The 20151-nt window shown below is 33.4% G+C and overlaps 1 protein-coding gene across 4 annotated transcripts in view; it reads left to right on the top strand.

Moving 5' to 3' along the window:
• Positions 1 to 10438: 10438 nt before the first annotated feature.
• Positions 10439 to 20151, top strand: part of LOC113515164 (rhomboid-related protein 2) — a 36915-nt gene continuing 27202 nt past the window's right edge. For all 4 annotated transcript variants that reach the window (XM_052895854.1, XM_052895853.1, XM_052895851.1 and 1 more), the window contains exon 1: positions 10439 to 10788. In XM_052895854.1, coding sequence (XP_052751814.1) covers positions 10708 to 10788 — 81 coding nt within the window. In that variant the 5' untranslated portion in view covers positions 10439 to 10707. The remainder of the gene's footprint in view (positions 10789 to 20151) is intronic.

Here is a 20151-nt window from a genome sequence, read left to right as displayed (position 1 = left end):
GCACCATAGAAATAAAATGTCATAGAAATGCTGCTCTACTGCCGTTTTAAAATAGCAACAAACGGTTATTATTTTTCTTAAGTTACCAGATACTGAATAATTTAGCCCTTTGAAAGATGCTACTTGCCACATATACAGAGTAAAGAATTGAATTTAAATTTTTATTTTACTGTATTTAGATGTATCAGTCATATCGTACTATGTACTATACTATGTAGCTAGCTTAAGTTTTTGTTTATCGTGCTTTTTGATAAAAAGGCAGAAATAAAATACTATGATTATTCCGTGTTAAGTTTATTAATTTAATAGCTTATGGCACCAAATTCAATTTACAATATATGCATGTATATGCATGCATATAGCATCAGAAAATTGTCCATTTTATTTCGCTCATACTCCCATGTTCTGTTTATAATGTGTTTCGTTATGTTACTATCAATACATGTTATATCTATTCGAACCCACAGACGTAGTATACCGTAGTCACGTTTATGTCTGTAGACAGTACAGTATCCTTAATCTGTGTTTGAATAACACTACGTCCCCTGCATATTCCCATTACTATTGATTTTGCCCAAATCAGTTGTTTACTCCATCCACAAACTAATAGACGATCGGTAGGGGGAAAGGATTTATTAGTAATGGAGACTTAGAATCCCATTGCTAGCAATAAACCCAACCAGGTCGACTTCCTCGCGGTTCTCCCTGGAAACTATCATGGTTAATTCCTAATGAGTTTCATGATGGGCTAACTGACCCGTTTTCATTCTCATCTATCATCCTTCACTGGTGCTCCGTCAGCGTATCCCGTTAGCGCAGGCGGGGTTACCATACCATTTTCCCCATCAAAAAAAAAATCCAATAGACGATACTAGAACTACTACTAGTACTACAACGTAGAAAAACATTGTACATATAAGAGCAATGAAATGACAATGAATGACGAACAAAAGTGACAGATGTTGAATTGACATTTATACAAAATGGCCGCTGGTGTCAGAGAAACACGAATGGTTAGAGGGGTGAGGGGAGTATGTTCTAACTGTCACCTATGTTTATGCTATGACCAATCACATGTAACACCTACGCCTAGTGTTTTTTTAACGAAGATTAATACCCGTGATCACATCTGTGAGATTAACTGCAGTCCACAAGTAAGAGTCAATACCTCTGTCGCTCCCCTCTCGCGAGCTTGGAGTATCGTCTGCACTCGTCCCTGCATACGCGTCCGGTGAAGCAGTAAAGGCCACCCACGGCCAACAGCAAACACATTCAGAAAAAAAAATGTGAGAGTAACTGAACTGCACGTGTTTCGGAAAAGAATTTCAAGTTAGACAAAGGTAGGCAACTTTTATATATAATCTTTTTTACAAGAAATATTAATTAATTGACATTAATTATTTACGATATTAAGACGATATCAGACGACAAACAAGTACCACAGCTAATAAATGTGTATAATATGTTGCTATCATAACATTTCCCTCTAAATTAAAATTTAATTTATTTATAAAAATTTACGATAGGTCAACTCTGAGGAGCTATTTCCCTAACTCGCTAAAATTAAACTTTTCATAGATATAAGTAAAAATTGTTATAAATTTAGTTCATGATGATTTATAAAATAGAAATTTCATAATGGCGCCTTGAAATCGACCACGACAACGACAACTCTGTTTCCTATGTCAAAGTATTCTTTTTCAGGAGGGAAAGGGATTGTTAGTAATGGAGACTGAGAATCCCATTGCTAGCAATATACCCAACCAAGTCGACCTCCTCGCGGTTCTCTCTGGAAACTATCATGGTTAATTCCTGATGAATTCATCATGATGGGCTAACTAGCCTGTTTTCATTCTCATCTATCACCCTTCACTGATATTCCTTCCTATGATACCATTTTCCCATTTTGATTCTAAATTTTTTTTGATACAGAACACTATCACATTTTTAAATTCTGGTAAATATTTTGTTTTTATTGAAATAAAATTTTTGTTTGTCTACATTTTAATGTATTTTCTACTCGTCATAATTTATAACTTTAGATTTAAAATTAACTAGGACAATAAGGATTTGTGAACTATGTGCCATAGTAACTCAGCAGAAGACAGTAAGATTATTCTATGGTGTTGTTTTGTATTGCAACAATGCAAGATGTAAATCTATGCCTGTATCGGAACATTTGGTATTCTTATTTACAATTTTTTACTACATGTTGAATTTTTGCATTAGAACATACAAGCGACGAGCGTGTATGACAAGATTGATGAATGTGGAAGAAGCGAAAGAGGTTTGTTTGAATCGAAGCATTTGGCGTTCCATTGTTTCTGCCTACCCTAATGGGAGACAGGCGTGACAGATATGTATGTATGTAACATACAAGCGTAATTGGACCATTTTTAAATTATCTTGAATTATATACCATTATCAGACATCATTTTCAATGACACATTCTAACCAACTAGGTCAATTTAGATCATTACCCCATTACAACTAAATATTTATTTCAAAACATTAATCAAGATGATGAAGTAGTTATCTATGACAAAAACTAATTGATTTTTTTTATTTTAAAGTAAGCAATTTCCAACTCTGCTCAGCGAAAGTTATATTTATGATTAAAAATATAAATTTTGAGGCAACATTGGTTCTGGAGGACTGGTCTTTTGATATGATAAACAAGTATCGCAGCTTTGAATTATATTTTTAATATCATATGACATAAATAGCCAATATATTTATTTATTTTAATACATTCATATACATAATATAGTGTTGTTACAATCTTCTTATGAAGAGTAAGTACATGAACCCCATTTAGATATATTTAAATTTAATCGATAGGTAGCTAATATACATGCATCAATGTCAATATAGATATTAGATCATATTTAATTACTTTTACAAATAATTGCTCCTTTTATTTGTATTTTCTACTGCATATTTCTATACATATTTTAGTGAGTATGTAACAGTGGTTATTAGTGAAAATAATGTAAAAGTTAAAGTTATTATTGTCCAAATTAAACATACAAATAATAATATAGCACTAGCAAAATTGTATTGAAAATACATAATATAAATATATTTATATAGGTAAGTACAAGAGATATTATTGAGTATAACGCAAACTATTTAATGGAATTCATATTAAACTAAAGTACACTGTTATGACTACTACATAAATTTTAATAATTTAGAAGTCACATGAAAATGGTAGCTGTTTTTAATAAACAGCTACTATTTTCATGTGACTTCAAAAAGGAGAATTTAAATTTGACTATAAATATTTTATTCAAAGGATTTTTGTTATTTGACTGATTGCTTTCGAAATGAAACTCTGAAGATGCGTGTACACTTTAAATATAAATTTGGTACCAGAATTAATAAAAATAACCGCCATTTTATTTTCTTTGTTATTTGATTTATTGCTTTAAAAATCGATATCTGAGGTTCCGTATCCGTTTCAAATGTAAATCTAGTGTTAGAAATAATCAAAATAGCCGTCATTTTATTTTTTATTTGAGTGGTTGCTTTCAAAATCGATATCTGAGAATTCGTACACACTTCAAATGGAATTGTCAATGTTCACGTGAACAAAATGGCTGCCATTTTTATTTGAAGTGATAAAAGTATTTATTTGGATAAGGGATAACGAAATAGCATTAAGAATTTAAACTTAGGATAAAATACCATTAAATAATTTTAACATTTCATCGATTTAATTACAATTAAACTTAATTACAACAACTCATATTTCCCGTTCCTATATGTGGGTATTTGAAAAAATTCAAAGATGAATACGTGTTTTTAAATACAAATTTTTAAAGAAATGTTTTAAATCTACAAAGATTCTTAGAATTAGTAACTTATGAGTAAAAACATTTAAATTATTCGTAATAAATAATAAAATATATAAATAAAGTTTGGGCTTCGCAAATATAACCATGTATCTATATATATTTAAAATCGCTACGTACTTATTTATTTTTAATACTTTTTACCCAAAGGTTGTCTATAAAAGATTGCTTAATAATAAGACCGCCTTTTGTACTACATTGTACTTATCTAAAATTCTTGAATTAATCCTGTAATGTTGGTGCAATAAAGTGTTAAATAAATATTAGGTATAATGGAATTTTTATCCGTATATATTTTAAGTTACGACCTTAATCTATTTACCTCTAAAGTTATAATTTTTAACTGGTACTGTCACGTACACAATTGTATCAATAAATTGACCCGCTTTTTTCGAAACATTTGTATGAAAACACTCTATCTGTATAATCTAAGGGGATTACCAAGTTACAAGGTTTTACAAATATAGATCCGTGAGCCAGTTTTACACAGGCAAACATGACAGAGGGAAAATATAAGAAAAGAGTTATAATAGAATTCACTGAGTGAATAGAAAAAAATCTGAAAAAAATACTTTTTTTTTTCAGATTTTTCAGAGCCTTTTTTCTATATCTACTATGTTTCCTGTATATAGCTATGATACATATGATATTTTAGTGAGGTATATAATATATTCCTGTACCTTCAGTGAGTTTATCTTTCTGATGAATACGGATACGCGCCCTCGAAGACCACAGCTTTTTTTTTTACAACAGGGGGCAAACGAGCACGCGGCTCACCTGGTGGTAAGTGACTACCGCCGCCCATGATCACCCGTAACAATATCGTTGTAGCTTCACTATCGTATTCCACATTCTCTCACGTACTACCCTCCTACCTCCTACCCTTTCCTCTAACCTTTAAAAATCCTTTTAAAACCCACTCATAAATCCTACCAAGAATTTCAGTCACCATCCCTCTTGCCCAGTAAGGTGACTTATAGCTATAAATTCCCCATTAGAAATATGGTCCGCCATTGTCTAGGCATGTATTAGTATTGACAATGTCTATTCAGTATAAAAAATACAGTAAATACATACATTTGTATATTTTATATACTTACATTGGAACTCTTAACATGTGAATTTAACATTTTTTTTTTATTTCAGGTGTTATCAGGGGCTGAGAATTAAAAAAAAATTTAAGCCGTCACATAACTTCAGAGACATGAAGAAATATTAAAAATTTTAGTTTGAGGCAGCAAATAAAATAGAGTCTGTGTTTAATTAAAATACTGAATATGCTAGTGACTGCATATATGACAATCAGGGAAATATTCTTCCACCACTACCGTTAAATTCCCCTCCATTACTACCACTAATTTATCCTTTACCACTACCGTCACATTCCCCTCCACGACTGCCGCTAAATTATCCTATACCACCATTGCCAAATTCTCCTCCACTACCATCATCAAGTTATTTACCACAACTATCGCCAAATTACCCTCTACCACCATCCCCAAATTGCCCTCCACCCCCATCGCCAATTTGCCCTCCACCCCATCACCAAATTGCCCTCCACCCATCGCCAAATTGCCCTCCACCCCCATCGCCAAATTGCCCTCCACCCCCATCGCCAAATTGCTCTCCACCCCCGTCGCCCAATTGCCCTCCACCCCCATCGCCAAATTGCCCTCTACCACCATCGCCAAAGAACCCTCCACTACCATCGTCAAATTACCACCCACCACTACCGCCAAATTCCCCACCATCAGATATTCCCACTAACTTTACTATCACTGAAATAAAAGAAGAATTACAATTTAAATTGAAGTCAGATGAAGAAACATATAAATAATACACAGAAGGATATTTATTCGAGTTTGTTTTAGACAAACGAAAATGAACTATGTGCAAAGACTTTGTTCGAGGAATCTGCGAAAGGGGAAGTACTTGTATTTATGCACATAAACTAGTTATAAATCAACTGAAGGGAGTCTTCACATTTTGTCACAATTTTGCGAATGGCAAATGCAAAAAAAGGTCGTCTTGCTTTTTCGTTCATGCTACAACATTTGAAAAAGTTTTCTATAGAACTGGTCATTTGCCGCCACATACAACGTGTCACATGAAAAGAAATATACGGCGGCCACAGCCAAGAGGTAAGTGTTTTTTTTTATTTAAGAGTTTCCTCTTGACGGTGCAACTAATTCATGCATCTTCCTCCAGCCAGCTCTATCCCAGGCCATATCCTTTATCTCCCTATACGACATGACGCCTAGTGTTTCCTTTATCTGTCCCATGTAGTTAATCCTCGGTCTTCCTCTTTTTTTATTTACACAAAGTAAATTTAATTTTACTGTAATTACATAGTAAATTTAACTTTATTTTGCATAATATTTAAGGGAATTGTGAATGTAAACATTTTCACTTAAAGAATAAACTGAGGTGTCAATCAAGCATACAGCCCACGTGATGGTAAGTGGTTACCCTAGCCTATGAACACCTGCAATACGCCTGAATTAAAATATATTGTTTAAAATTCTAACATGGTTACACAACAATGTTATTATTCGTCCTATTTAAAGGCTATGTTCTTGTCAGTGGAATCTCTTCACCTCTTGGTACGACACGACACCAAGTTTTTCCTTGATCTGCCTGATGTAACTATGTATTGGTCTCCCCCCTTCCCCACCTTCCTTCTATTAGAATGTTCATAATTTCGTCAAGTCGTATCAAGTCTCCTAACATTTTTCCCCTTCTGACCTCAGTAGCTTTTATAATTTGTCTCTTTTCTTAACCCTAAATAGAACCTCCTCATTACTAATAGGATCTTTCCGGGGGGAAAGGGATTGTTAGTAATGGGGTCAAATATCTCCATTACTAGCAATATACCCTGTCACGTCGACCTCCACGTGGTTCCTCCTGGAAACCATCATGGCTAATCCTAGTTGAATTCGTCAGGATGGGCTAACTGATCTGCTTTCATTCTCATCACTCATCTATCACTGGTGCCCCGCCAGTGAATACCAATAGCGCAGACGGGGTTACCATACCATTATAACCCGTTAAAAAAAAATAGGATCTTTCCAGCTAATTTTCTCCATCTTTTTCCAGCACTACATTTAAAAGACTTTAAGTTTGTTTCTTTTCGAGTTAGTGTCTGATATAGCTCCAGATATAGGTCTTGATAAGCCACTTTCTAGTATCTTTTGGTATCTTAGATTATCTCCAGAGACTGCACAAAAATTGTTTGCTTGGTCACCTCTGTCCCATTCGTGTTTCTACCGTAAAGCAGTTGTGTTTGCATGGCTGTGTTTCGGTTTGAAGGGTGGGATATGGCAGTAAATTTACAGGGTACAGAGGAATAACATCTGAATCCTCAGGAATGGCAACACATAGGGGGTATCATGGGCGAAACAGTATACTCTGTTATAGCCATGGTACTGCTCATGTCTATAGGCGACGGTTACTACTATCCGCCAGGTGGGCCGTTAGCTTGTTTGCCATTCTAAATTGCATAAAAAAATCTTAGCCTGTAAAAGGTGTTTTTTTTTTTTGTTGTTGAAGGCTTATTTAGCCATAACTATTCTCGCGACTATATCCGGAGTACATCTGGAGTTACTTGTGATTAAACTGCCTAAATATTTAAATATATTTACCTGTTCTAATGGAATATTGTTTTTGTTGTATTTTTATAAATTATTGAATGAAACAATTATATTATGAATTTTATTGAAACACGAATGGAACAGAGGTGGCCAAGCAGACGACTTTTGTACAAAGTCTCCCTCTGGTTTATATGTGATAATGCAAATAAATTCTAAATTTGATTAGTTGTGCCTTTATTTTTCAGATTCCACCAAGACGGGGCAAAGTGGCGTTCCTCAATAACCAGGAAGTTAGACGGAGATATTGCTAAGTTATTAATACAGAAAACTCGGATCAAGACATACCTAAAACTATTGTTTAGTCCGGCCGTCGACGACAAGCTTTAGCCGGCGCTACTGTGATAAAATATTTTAATTGTAAGCACTATTTGTTTACAATTTTATAGTTTTTAACTTTTAATTTTATGATAATGCGCTGAGCGATTGCTTAGTGAATGATGTATCAAATCTAAAATACAGAGAATTGTATAAATATACATTTATGTTAATATAACAAAAATTTACATTTGTTTTTTTTTTTTTGTCTCTTAAAGATTAAAATTAGATAATTTTATAGATAATGCAGGTATTTACTACACTTATCTATAAGGAATGTAGTAAAATTTGTTGCTATGACAATTAATTTACATTAAAAATCAGCTTCGAAATTTATATCTTACTTTGATTACTGAAGGAAACTAAGCATTATAACTTCAGATACTATCCTAAATAGAAAAAATAAATTTTAAATGTAGCTATCGGTTTAATTTTTAATATAAATTATAGTATTTAAAAGTTATAATTGTGCTGTCTATAAATAAATATACAAACCCATGTCTCACCAGCCTCCCCCCATCGGAGGAATTCGTCGATAGTTGCCACGCTTGGCGGGTTGGCAAAATTCCTTTTCCATTAAGTAAGGTTACAGGGTACAGAGGAATAACACCTGAGTCAATCAGGTGTTATTCGTCTGTACCCTCAGCAATGGCAACTCGTGGAGGTATCATGTGCTAAACAGTATACTCGGTTATGTCCATGGTATTGCTCATGTCTTTAGGCGAGTTCAAAAACATAAATTTGAAATTAAAGCCAAGTTCACTATTAATAATATGCGTTGTTTCAACTTCGTCAAAACAAGAGATGAGATCTACATAGGTACCAATTCTGTGTGAAAAATCTTAAAATTTACAAGTTACAAAAACGTGCAATATTATATTATGAATTCTTGTTTCAAACATAGTAGGTAACCACCATGTTTACTAATAATAAAAATAAATAGATTTATTTCTTAAAAGGCATTAAAAATTCTTAAACTTTAACAGATAATTAATTACACAATTCATTTATTTCACTTAGAATGTAATTCAAGCTCAAGATTTATATGTGCAGGCTTATTTGAGCAACACATTTATGATATTATGGATTCTAAACAAGCTGGCCTTTAATAACTGTGCCAAATTTCATGTATGAAAGTTAAATAAGTTCCGAGTTGTGAGGGGGCCAGGCCAAAAGTAGCTTGAAATGGTTCGTGTAATATTACACACGGTTGCTGCGACGCCACATTTTTTTCTTTGGACTTGGCTGAATACACTGCCACTTGTCTAGATTGTTCATTATTATTTCACCTCTCATTCGAACTGGCCTCACAGACATGACAGTGACGTTTCTTATCGCATATATTTTCCCTGGCATTCTCTTAACGCTCGTCTTCCACACTCCTTGTTACTTAAATTATATTTTGGGCCGACTTCAGAAAAAGAGGAGTTTACATGTTCCTTCAGATATTTTTTTCTACCTATCGTCTGTACCTTTTCCATTGTATATACCTTCTATATATATAAATAAGTAAATAGACATTGATCGAATTAGTAATGAGGAAGTCTTATTAAGGGTTAAAGAAAAGAGACAAATTATAAGAACTGAGATCAGAACAAAAAATGTTAGGACGCTTGATACAACACGACGAACTTATGAATATTATAACAGAAGGTAAGATAGAAGAAAGGAGGGAAAGAGAGAGACCAAGACATAGTTACATCAGACAAATCAAGGAAAAAGTTGGTGCTGTGTCGTATCAAAAGATAGAAAAACTCGTTAAAAATCGTAGTGATTGGCGAGAGCTTCACCTACAAGAGCGCAGCTCTTAAATACGATAGATAGTAAATAGACAAAGTTAGTTGTATCAATAATATTACCAGAACAACTATATAATTATGTGTTTTCCGTAAATGGTGAAGTATCAAATAAATTATTAAAATTAGGTACATCTTACTTATATAATAAAATTATAACTAGACAATATACATACATACATGTATACATGAGAGATATTTAAGAAAAATTTAAATAAGGTGTCTCAATAAAAGCGATAGAAACCAAAACAATAAATTTTAGAAATGTTGTGTCTGTATGCATGTTTGTTTCTATTGCATCAAATTGGATGCTGTTTCTATATTTGTAGTCCTGAAGATTTAACTTAAAAACTGGTGTATGTTTTATTTAGATTTGCCATCTAGAAGTTGTCCATTTCATTGATTTTCTTATTTCTGGAATCTACGCGTACTAATCTAATAATTTTATAAAAAAAAAATATTATATTCTTATCCAATGTCTTTGAATTAAACGACCAACGCTAGTATAAGCTGTTTGTAGAACACAAACAGAGTGGTTCCGTCTTCTTTGTCTTATACGCATTATTACTAAGATCATAAAAGTATCTATTGTCTTTTTATATATATTTGACTCATATATAAAGGATATTACCTGTTTGATTCACAGGTTTGATTCATAATCGTAGTATAATTATACTTGATTAAGTTTATAAATTTAGGTAAATAATGTTTCTATTTTGACCGTTTACGAAGTGTAATAACTTGACACTCTTATGTCTGTTTGTCAAACAGACATAAGAGTGTCAAGTCTGTCAAAGTCAAATTTAATTTTTCTTTCATTTTATTTTATCAGTTCTTGTTGTGGAGTTGATCTTTTAAGTTGTGTTTTCTTTGGGTCTAGTTATTTTTTGTTTTTGGTTCGAAATAAGTGATGATTCAGATTAATTTAACAATATAGAGTAAATTTATTTGTAATTATCTGAATATTACTCCAAACCAGTTTTATTGCTCCATTCATAAACAATAGACGTGCTTTCCTTGTGTTTAATGTGATGTGCTACTTTATTTAGAATTTCTTTCACTTAATACTTGCACGACACTTCTGCAAAGATGCCTGCTCGACAGGATTCGGTTTCCATCCCGATGACTCCAACGAGGTCTGATTTGTACTGGCAGAGAATATTTAATAAGGTAGATATTTTCTTTTTAAATTCACATTTATTAGACAGCCATCAAAGTTTTTTTTTTTTTTACGTTCCGGCTATTAAACTTTTTTGCTTCTTAATATGTATGAGAAATATAATTGAATACCTATTTTAATTAAGCACTTTCTTCATTAAAATAGAAAATTATAAATTTAATTCTATAATTTATGTTTGCAGTTGTAAAGTTTGTATATTAGTGCAATTATAAATGAATTAAGACTTTTTACATTTACCACAATGATAACAGTTAATAAGTGATCATCAAAAATTACTATCGTAATCATATTTTATGTATAGGCAAAAATAAAAAAAAATTCACTGATAAAAAATGAACTTCATTCCTAATAAAATTTGTATTGGATCAACATAGAATGGAATTATTGCAATTTAAAAATGTCATCAATATTTTCAAGGTATATTGGTAATTATACCTTAATATCGTAATACTGTATAAGTAGTATAAAGCGATATGAATGTACAAAATGAACCAATATTCTATCTATCATTGGCTGCCTTCAAGGAGATCTAATAAATAAATAAACAGAAGATCTCTAACGTTTTTAAAATAAACCACAGACAATATTACGCATTGATAAAGTATCTTTCTATACTTATTCTATCACTTTAAAGCAGTTATAAAATCTGTTAAATATTTTTTGAGTTTATCAACTACAAACAACAATTTAAACCTTTTTATAATAATGTTATCTATAAAAAAATATTCCTCATCTATGCAGGCTGTGTATAGTACAATTTTTTTTTTTTAATTATAACATAGATCTTTGTCTGGATTATATCATGGAATGCAATTGCATAACAGGTTTCCTACAGAGTCATTGATTTGTATGTATTACATGTACCACTAACTATCATAATTTTGGTATCATTATTTAATTAGTATTTATGATTCATATTTTACGTAAACACACAATTGTGCCTGATTTATGACTAGTTCTGTAATATTTCAGAAATAGGAATTTACTGTTCAAAATTATGTATTGCAATTAATCTATTTTTAATCTTATTAATATAATAAATGTGAATATTTGTAATAATGGATGGCTGTTTGTTACTCCTTCAGGCATAAACAACTAAATGTCTATAGTTTTTTTTTTTTTTTATCGAAACACAGCTGATTGATATTTCGTACCAAAAATGTTTAAAACACTACAAAATCCTCATTGTAATCATCACACCATCCGTCAGTGTAATTGTAACACCTATTATTTATCTATTTTTTTTTTAATTAGTTTTTTTTTGTCTCCACCAATTTACAATTTCTATCAGACATTCAGAGGTTGACTGGAAGAGATTTCTTTTATAGGACAAGTTCTCTATTGTACTCATTCCTTTCTCAAAAACTCTGTATACTATAATTTAAGACTTTACTGTACAATAAAGTGTTACAAACAAACAAAAATTCAGAAACAAAAGGATAGAGCCTCAAAAAAATTAAAAAAAAAATCTGTATGAGTAGATGTTCTTGCTGAGGTGCATACTCTTTTGTTATTATCTGCAAACAACACATCTGCTTGTAGTCCTTGACTGATTGCAGATATAAGTGTCAAAATAAAAAAAACATTACAATCTATTCTTAATTCAATTAATGTAATAAATGTGAATGTTTGTAAGAATGGATGGATGGTTTTGTTACTTTTTCATGCATAAACAAATGTAGTTGACTTTTTAAATCAAAATACCTAGTTTTGCCGCAATTAATAAAGTTTTTTTTTGTGGAATATATTCTAAATTAAATCAAATAATTATTTCCTTATCATTGAATGTTAACTGTTTTAGCAAATTATCATAATATTTAATGTTGGTACTTACTTGATTTGTGTTAGTATAAAAATGTTACTTTTTTTATTTTTCTATTTTTTTTCTGTTTTGTTGGACAATAAATAATAATTTTATATATGTATATTGTAGTTACTATTTACCTGCAATTTTTCATTGTTTTAAGTCCTGATAGTGTATTTAAAATATTAATTTTCAATTTCATTTGAAATATTAAAATTCTCAGGTGTAGACCTTCTCCAGTTTGTTCCACTCTTGCCTATCCTTTACTCGTGTGATTCAATTTTCTCCTCCTTTATATCTCCACTTATCATCATCACCATCATCATCATCATCTAAATCTTCATATAATCTTTTGAAGGAAACAATAAAGAATATCTATCTATCTAAAGAATTCTTATAATGAAGTAAGTTTGTTGTCATGCTATAAAAATTTCCACATCCCGACTTAGAATGAGATACCCCTTCCTCTCCCGTGGGTATCATAAGAGCAACTAACGGCATTGAATATTCAAGAGATAGGCAGCAGTTTCCCTCTTAAAATATCACCAAAGCCTAACTACCATTGTCAATCCAGCTGCCAACCATGGAAATGGAAAAACTGGTACCCTCCCCCACTCCCAATAAAGGGAAGCCTGTGTTCAGTAGTTCAGTAAGGTGATAATATAAAAAATGAGGTCACGGTCACAGATGATTTAATTATATTTTTATTATAAATATTATATAAAGCATTATTTTTTTGCAAAATTGAAAACATAACTCATGCATTGATAACCTTTGTGACTTTAAGACATTGAGTCACATTACCTAATAATTGTAACTGTCTCTTCAAAGCTGAATGCAGAAGGTAAGCTGCTTAGGTGAAACTGAAGTAGCTGTTAAGACTACATAGTACAAAAAGTTCCTCTGGAAAACATCTGTCTTTCATAACCCAATGTTTCCTAAAACATTTTTATTTTTAATTAGTTGATGTACATCTGAATCACTATGCCACTCTGACAGGAAATGTCTGCATATTTTTTTTTTAAATAACGCAAATATTGGCACTCCTTTTACGGTTCAGTGCATAGTCAATGTGATCACTTACTAAATGCATCTCGCGGTTTCACTCGCATATGTATCCACATAAAGTAGCCTATATATTAAGTTCGGATATAACCGACCTGTGTGTCAAATTTCATTCTAATCCTTTCAGTACTTTTTGCATAAAAGAGTGACAAAAACTGTCATCTGCATTTATTTTGTACTAGAAAACCAGAGTCCCTAGACAAATGCCAAACGTATCTATCTATAGAATCGTTATCACTAGTGCATCCATAAGTTAGAATGAGACATCGGACGTCGCTGGCTCACTCTATCTCACGATGTTGCTTTTTTTTTTTTTTTTTTTTATACCACTGTGGTGGCAAACAAGCATACGGCCCACCTGATGGTAAGCGGTTACCGTAGCCTATGAACGCCTGCAATACCAGAGGTATTACGCGCGCGTTGCCGACCCTGAAGAAACCTCTTTACCCCCTTTTGAAGAACCCCATGCTGTAGTCACTCAAAAACCTCGGCAGGGAGCTCATTCCATAACCTGAGTGTTCGTGGGAGAAAGCATCTCTGAAACCGCGTTGTACGCGACCATTTAGGCTGTAAGGTATGAGGGTGAACTCCCTGTCGATGGCGAGCCGTACGATGATAGAAAGTGGCCGTAGGCATCATATCGAACAGTTCCTCTGAGCACACAACGGTAGAACACGCAGAGTGAGGCAAAATCTCTCCTAAGACTTAAGGGTTCAATACCGCTTGCAAGCATGGGATCATCGACAATTCTCATAGCTCGCCGTTGCACTGAGTCGAAGGGTTCAAGCTGGTATCTAGGTGCTCCCGCCCATAAGTGACAGCAATACTCCATATGGGGCCGGATTTGCGATTTGTAAAGCATTAAAATGTAAAGCGTTGATCCGGCGTGAAGTAATGCTTCGCTCTATTGAGCACACCGAGTTTTTTAGATGCCAGCTTCACCTTATCTTCGAGGTGGCTACGGAACTGTACGTCACTAGAGATGTCGACACCAAGGATCCCAATGCTTTTAGAGATGTTAAGAGACGTGCCTTGGAACTGTGGGGCCACAGCAAATGGGGTTTTCTTAGCGGTGAACGCGCAAGCTTGTGTCTTAGAGGGGTTAAATTGGACCATGTTTTGTCGTCCCCAATCAGAGACTCCAGTTAGTGTTCTCTCGATTTCAGACACAAGCTGTTCACGATTGTTCTCCACGATGGAACGGGAGACATTGGTACGACCCGTATAAAGGGCATCCCCGGTGCTGTCTGGATGGACTCGTTTGCTACTTGTCCAGGGGGGCAGATATTAGATTGATATCATTTATCTGAAGTAAGTGTTATCAAACGAAAGTTCATATCACTAGTTATTTATTTATTTATTTCAAGTAAACAGTTACATAGACAGTATATATACTTAGTGCTGCGAAACTGCATTGCAGTTTGTCTGCAGCTTTGCGCATTTGATTAGAATTATTCTATTTAATTCCGCTACCATTAGTATGTGTGTAACTGTTAACGCTTGAAGATTGGCCACCACTATTACTACTAGATGTTCCACAACCTTCCATATTAGCCATCAATCTCCGACTGCCATCATGTTTACGCACGTTTTACAACACGTGTTTCATCTCTAAACGAGGCATCTTCAGTCAAATACTTAGATCGCTGCTCGGAGCATACTAGCGTACACACAGAAGCCCTTCATTTAGTAACTAACTAAGTTTAGTTTTTTAAACAAAATAACCGCTTTTTTTTTTTGTAAGACAATCTTTTTAATATTACATTATCCAGATACAAACAGGGAAATACCAAAGTTCCTATTCTGGCGAAGGTCAAAATAAATTTAAGACATTACCACAATATTGTAACAGGAATGTGCAAAGTAAACATTTTTTTTTTGGTAACGAAGTGTTAAATTTAGTAGCTGTCCATAAACACTAAATATGTGTAGGTATAATACATACTAGCTGGGGGTAAGGGATTGTTAGTAATATCCAAAATAAGTCTATTTTTTTTTTTATTTTTAAAGCAATTATTCCGTGACTAAACAACATTTACTCACTTCCAAAATCTATGCATATGAAGTTATGGACGAAAGCTAATATATAATATAACATAGAAACTCTTCGCATCCGTTCGTTTCTTTTGAAACTACTTGACTATTGTTGTAATTTACCGAGCAGTCCAATAGTTTTTTTTTTTTAATAAATTCTAATATATATACTTACTTTCCCTTGAGTGTCATAAGAACCGACTTAGGGAGGACGAGGGATGGGCAGCAGCGTCCCTCTTAAAACATTTCTAAAGCCTGACTGCGGTTGCCAATTCGCCTGCCAAATGTGGCAACTACTGGCAAAACCCCTCCAAGGAGGCTTATGTTCAGCAGTGGACAGTTAAAGGCTAATGTAATTATCCAGATACAAACAGGGAAATACCTGCCTGCCTATGGTATACCTACCCCCCTACCTTTATTGGAACATAATTTTAAAAAAAATCTATTAATACAGTTAGTGTCTAAAACATAAAAATTAGCATACAAGACACGTCGCATGAGACATCGTCCAAGTCATCAATTTTCCCGCATGACTCATCATGGATAGTTTATGGTGATTGATAACAATTGGATCTGGCCACTGATTGCGGTGTCCACGTTCTTAGAACTTGAAATTGAATTGGTTAAAATTACGCAGTGTCACAATCGGGCGTCATCGAGCCATCTGGTTCAGTTGAACGAATTAATGATTTTACGATCTTCGCAAGTGGGCCTCTACTGCGACACTTTTTCTGTACATGAAGCGAGATTTTAACGCTTCAATACAATACTAGTTTTTACCCGCCACTTCGCGCCCGTGAACAGTGGTTAATCGAGATGTGCTTCCGCATCATAACATACACGTACGGGTAGTTTTTTTTTTTTTTATATAGATGATAATGGAACGGATTCTGTCTCATTTGTGTTTCAACCGTGAAGCAGTTGTGTTTGTATGGCTGTGTTTCGGTTTGAAGGGTGGGATATGGCGTGAATTTACTGGGTACAGAGGAATAACATCTGAGTACTCAGGAATGGCAACACATGGGGGGTATCATGGGCGAAACAGTATACTCTGTTATGTCCATGGTACTGCTCATGTCTATAGGCGATGGTTACCACTTTCCATCAGGTGGGCCGTCAGCTTGTTTGCCATTCTGTTGTATAAAAAAAAAGAAATCCCCGCTTGCGCTAACGGTATATGCTGGCGGGGCACCAGTGAGGGATGATAGATGAGACAGGTCAATTAGCCCATCGTGATGAGTACACCTGGAATTCAACACGATGGTTTCCAGGTGTTGTCCGCGTGGTGGTCGAGACGAGGTTTTCATTTCATTATCATCCATTTAAAAAAGATGTGTTTAATGGAAAGATTGTATTATGTGTCGAATAGAAACATAACTTTTAGCAGTTATGAAATAACTTTATGAAATATAACGCTATCTCCCTACTGCTTACCCACTTGCCCGAAATGCCAAGCCTTTGTACTACAAAGGAAGCGATAATCCAATTCTAAGTAATTCAACTTGATAAGATACTTTTTGCGAGTGCTATATCGCTTTCCAAATACGGATAAGGCTGGCCAGATGTTGTTCGGTGGGAGGAGAAGGGATTGTTGGTGATGGGGACTGGTACGAGTAGCTCCATTGCTAACAAGTAATGTACCTTGTCAGGTCGATCTTCACGATGTTTTCCCTAAGAACCGTCGTGGTTTATTCTAGTGGAAATCGTCATGGGCTAACTAACCTGTCTCTTCATCCTCACCTGTCGTCCCTCGCTGGTGTCCACGTCAGCGTATCCCGATAGCGCAGGCGGGGTTACCATACCATTTTCACCCATCAAAAAAATAAAATATATGTAATATATATAAATATATATAAATATATATATATATATATATATATATATATATATATATATATATATATATATATATATATATATATATATATATATATATATATATATATATATATATATATATATATATATATATATATATATATATATATATATATATATATATATATGGTAGATCTCCTGTTTTCATTCTCATCTATCATCTCTCACTCAATCCAATATGATCCTATAAAACTTTTATTTATATAGAATCTTCAGTATACCCGTTAGCTAAGTATAAATACTACTAAAATACTACAAATTGTTTGTACTCTTATATCAAACCGTACTATATATACATATACATATATATAACCATTTGCAAACATACTTTTCTATTGACACAAGTGTTACTTATATTTGGATTGTGATCTAACACGCTAATGCCTACAGTCAACATTTCTACCAAAACAATAAGATTATCACCATCATTCTGTGTGTGATCATTGTGGTTCTAAGGTGTGAGGATGGATCACCTACCGATGGTGTGGCTGTAGGCATCATATAAAAGTGTTCTTTAATGTACAATTTAAATTAATTAAAAAAGCTAAAATTCTAAGAATCGAATTCACCAGACAGGGACTTTGTACAAAAATCTTGATTTTACCGTGAAGCAGTTGTGTTTGCATGGCTGTGTTTCGGTTTGAAGAGTGGGATATGGCGTGAATTTACTGGGTACAGAGGAATAACACCTGAGTCCTCAGAAATGGCAACGCATGGGGGGTATCATGGGCGAAACGATAATAATATAGGCGAGGGTTACCACTTTCCATCAGGTGGACCGTCAGCTTGTTTGTCATTCTAAATGGTATAAAAAAAAAAATTTGGCGGCCCGTCCCTGCTTCGCACGGGTGGACATTTTTACAACATTATAAAAAGTTATTATTGTGACATAACGATAATAGTTGGACATATAGTATCGCGAAGTTTTTTGTAGTTATTGATATTTTCTTCAATATTGTAGAACATACTCTTGTTCTATCACCAATAGTTTCAGCAGCGCACGCGACGAAGGATATTTTATAGCATTTTTTTACACCTCGAGTTACGTTACTAAAGTTTTAATTATGATCCCTAATCTTTTCTAGCAATAAATATAGCCTATGTTACTCAGGGTGAATGTAGCTTTCTAATGGTGAAAGAATTTTTGAAAGCGGCAAAGTAGTTTTATAGTTTATTCATTACAAACATACATACACACAAAAATACAAGTTTTTTTTCTTTATAATATTAGTGTACATGTAGACTAGTGTAAAGGACGGTTATACATTACTCACTTGTGTTTGGATTATGACCTAACACTAGTTAATGTCTACAGTCAACATTTCTACCAAGACAATAATATGATGACCTACATTGTTATCAATTGAATACCAAAGAACTAAACATTTATACATTTTTCAAACGACTTTTAAAAAAGAAGTCCTTAATTCGATTGTATTTTTTTTGCTACCTCATAACTTCGTCAGTTAAAAACTGATTTGCAAAAGTCTTTTTTTTTTATTTTGAAGGATATACATACTTACAGATTAGTCCCAAAGATTTTTTTCAAAATCGGTTTAGTTATTTTTAAAACAAAGATTCAAGATTCAAAATTCAAGATTATTTATTTGTAAAACATGCGTATAAATACATGAAGATGTTAATAATATAATCTCGTTCGATATACATATGTATTTAGCCTGTACGTACAGCATACAAAAATATGTAATTACACAGACAGTTAAAAATTATACATACAAGTCAATTTCATACAATTATTCGTCATCACATTCAAATTTTAAATACATTTAAATAAATAATAATAATAATTGTCAGGCAAGAATAACTAGTTTTGTCACAACTGAAGTCTGTTTTATGCGACGTAATCTTTATTTATTTATTTATTTAATTCTTTATTGTACACACCAGTTATAAGAATTCGGTTTGAAGGGTGCGATATGGCGTGAATTTACTGGGTACAGAGGAATAACACATGAGTCCTCAGGAATGGCAACGCATGGGCGTTATCATGGGCGAAACAGTATACTCTGTTATGTCCATGGTACTGCTTATGTCTATAGGCGACGGTTACCACTTTCAGATGGACCGTCAGCTTGTTTGCCATTTTAAGTTGTACAAAAAAAAAGAATATGACAGACGTAATCAAATGTACGAAGGCGAGCTTAACTCTAATAGAGTTCTCTTCCAGTAAACCCAAAGTGGAAAGGAGTATCAATGTCAGCGGCTAGAGCGGTGTACAATCTTTAATTAACTATTTTTATCATAACCATTTGTTTTTGATAAAAAATTTTATTAATTACATGTTACATTGTAGTTGTGCTTACATCATTGTTTTTGAATCGAAATAACTGGTTTTGCTACAGTCGGTTTTTTTGTGGGATTAAATTTTATTTTTGGATGCACCTATTTGATTATCTTTTATCCATAAACTGACCAACCATTTCTTACTAACAGAATTGGGACTAAACAAAGTCTATACATGGGAGATACTTAAGAAAAAAATATTATGATGGGTCTTAACACGCCTAATAGTGGGGGAAAGGGATTGTTAGCATTGGAGTTTGACAGCCCC

This window comes from Galleria mellonella, unplaced genomic scaffold, assembly GCF_026898425.1.
Source record: "Galleria mellonella isolate WM207_F2 unplaced genomic scaffold, CSIRO_AGI_GalMel_v1 utg312, whole genome shotgun sequence".
Taxonomy (NCBI): Eukaryota; Metazoa; Arthropoda; class Insecta; order Lepidoptera; family Pyralidae; genus Galleria; species Galleria mellonella.
The sequence above is the reverse complement of the archived record's forward strand: the minus strand, read 5'-3'. Positions and strand labels throughout refer to the sequence as shown.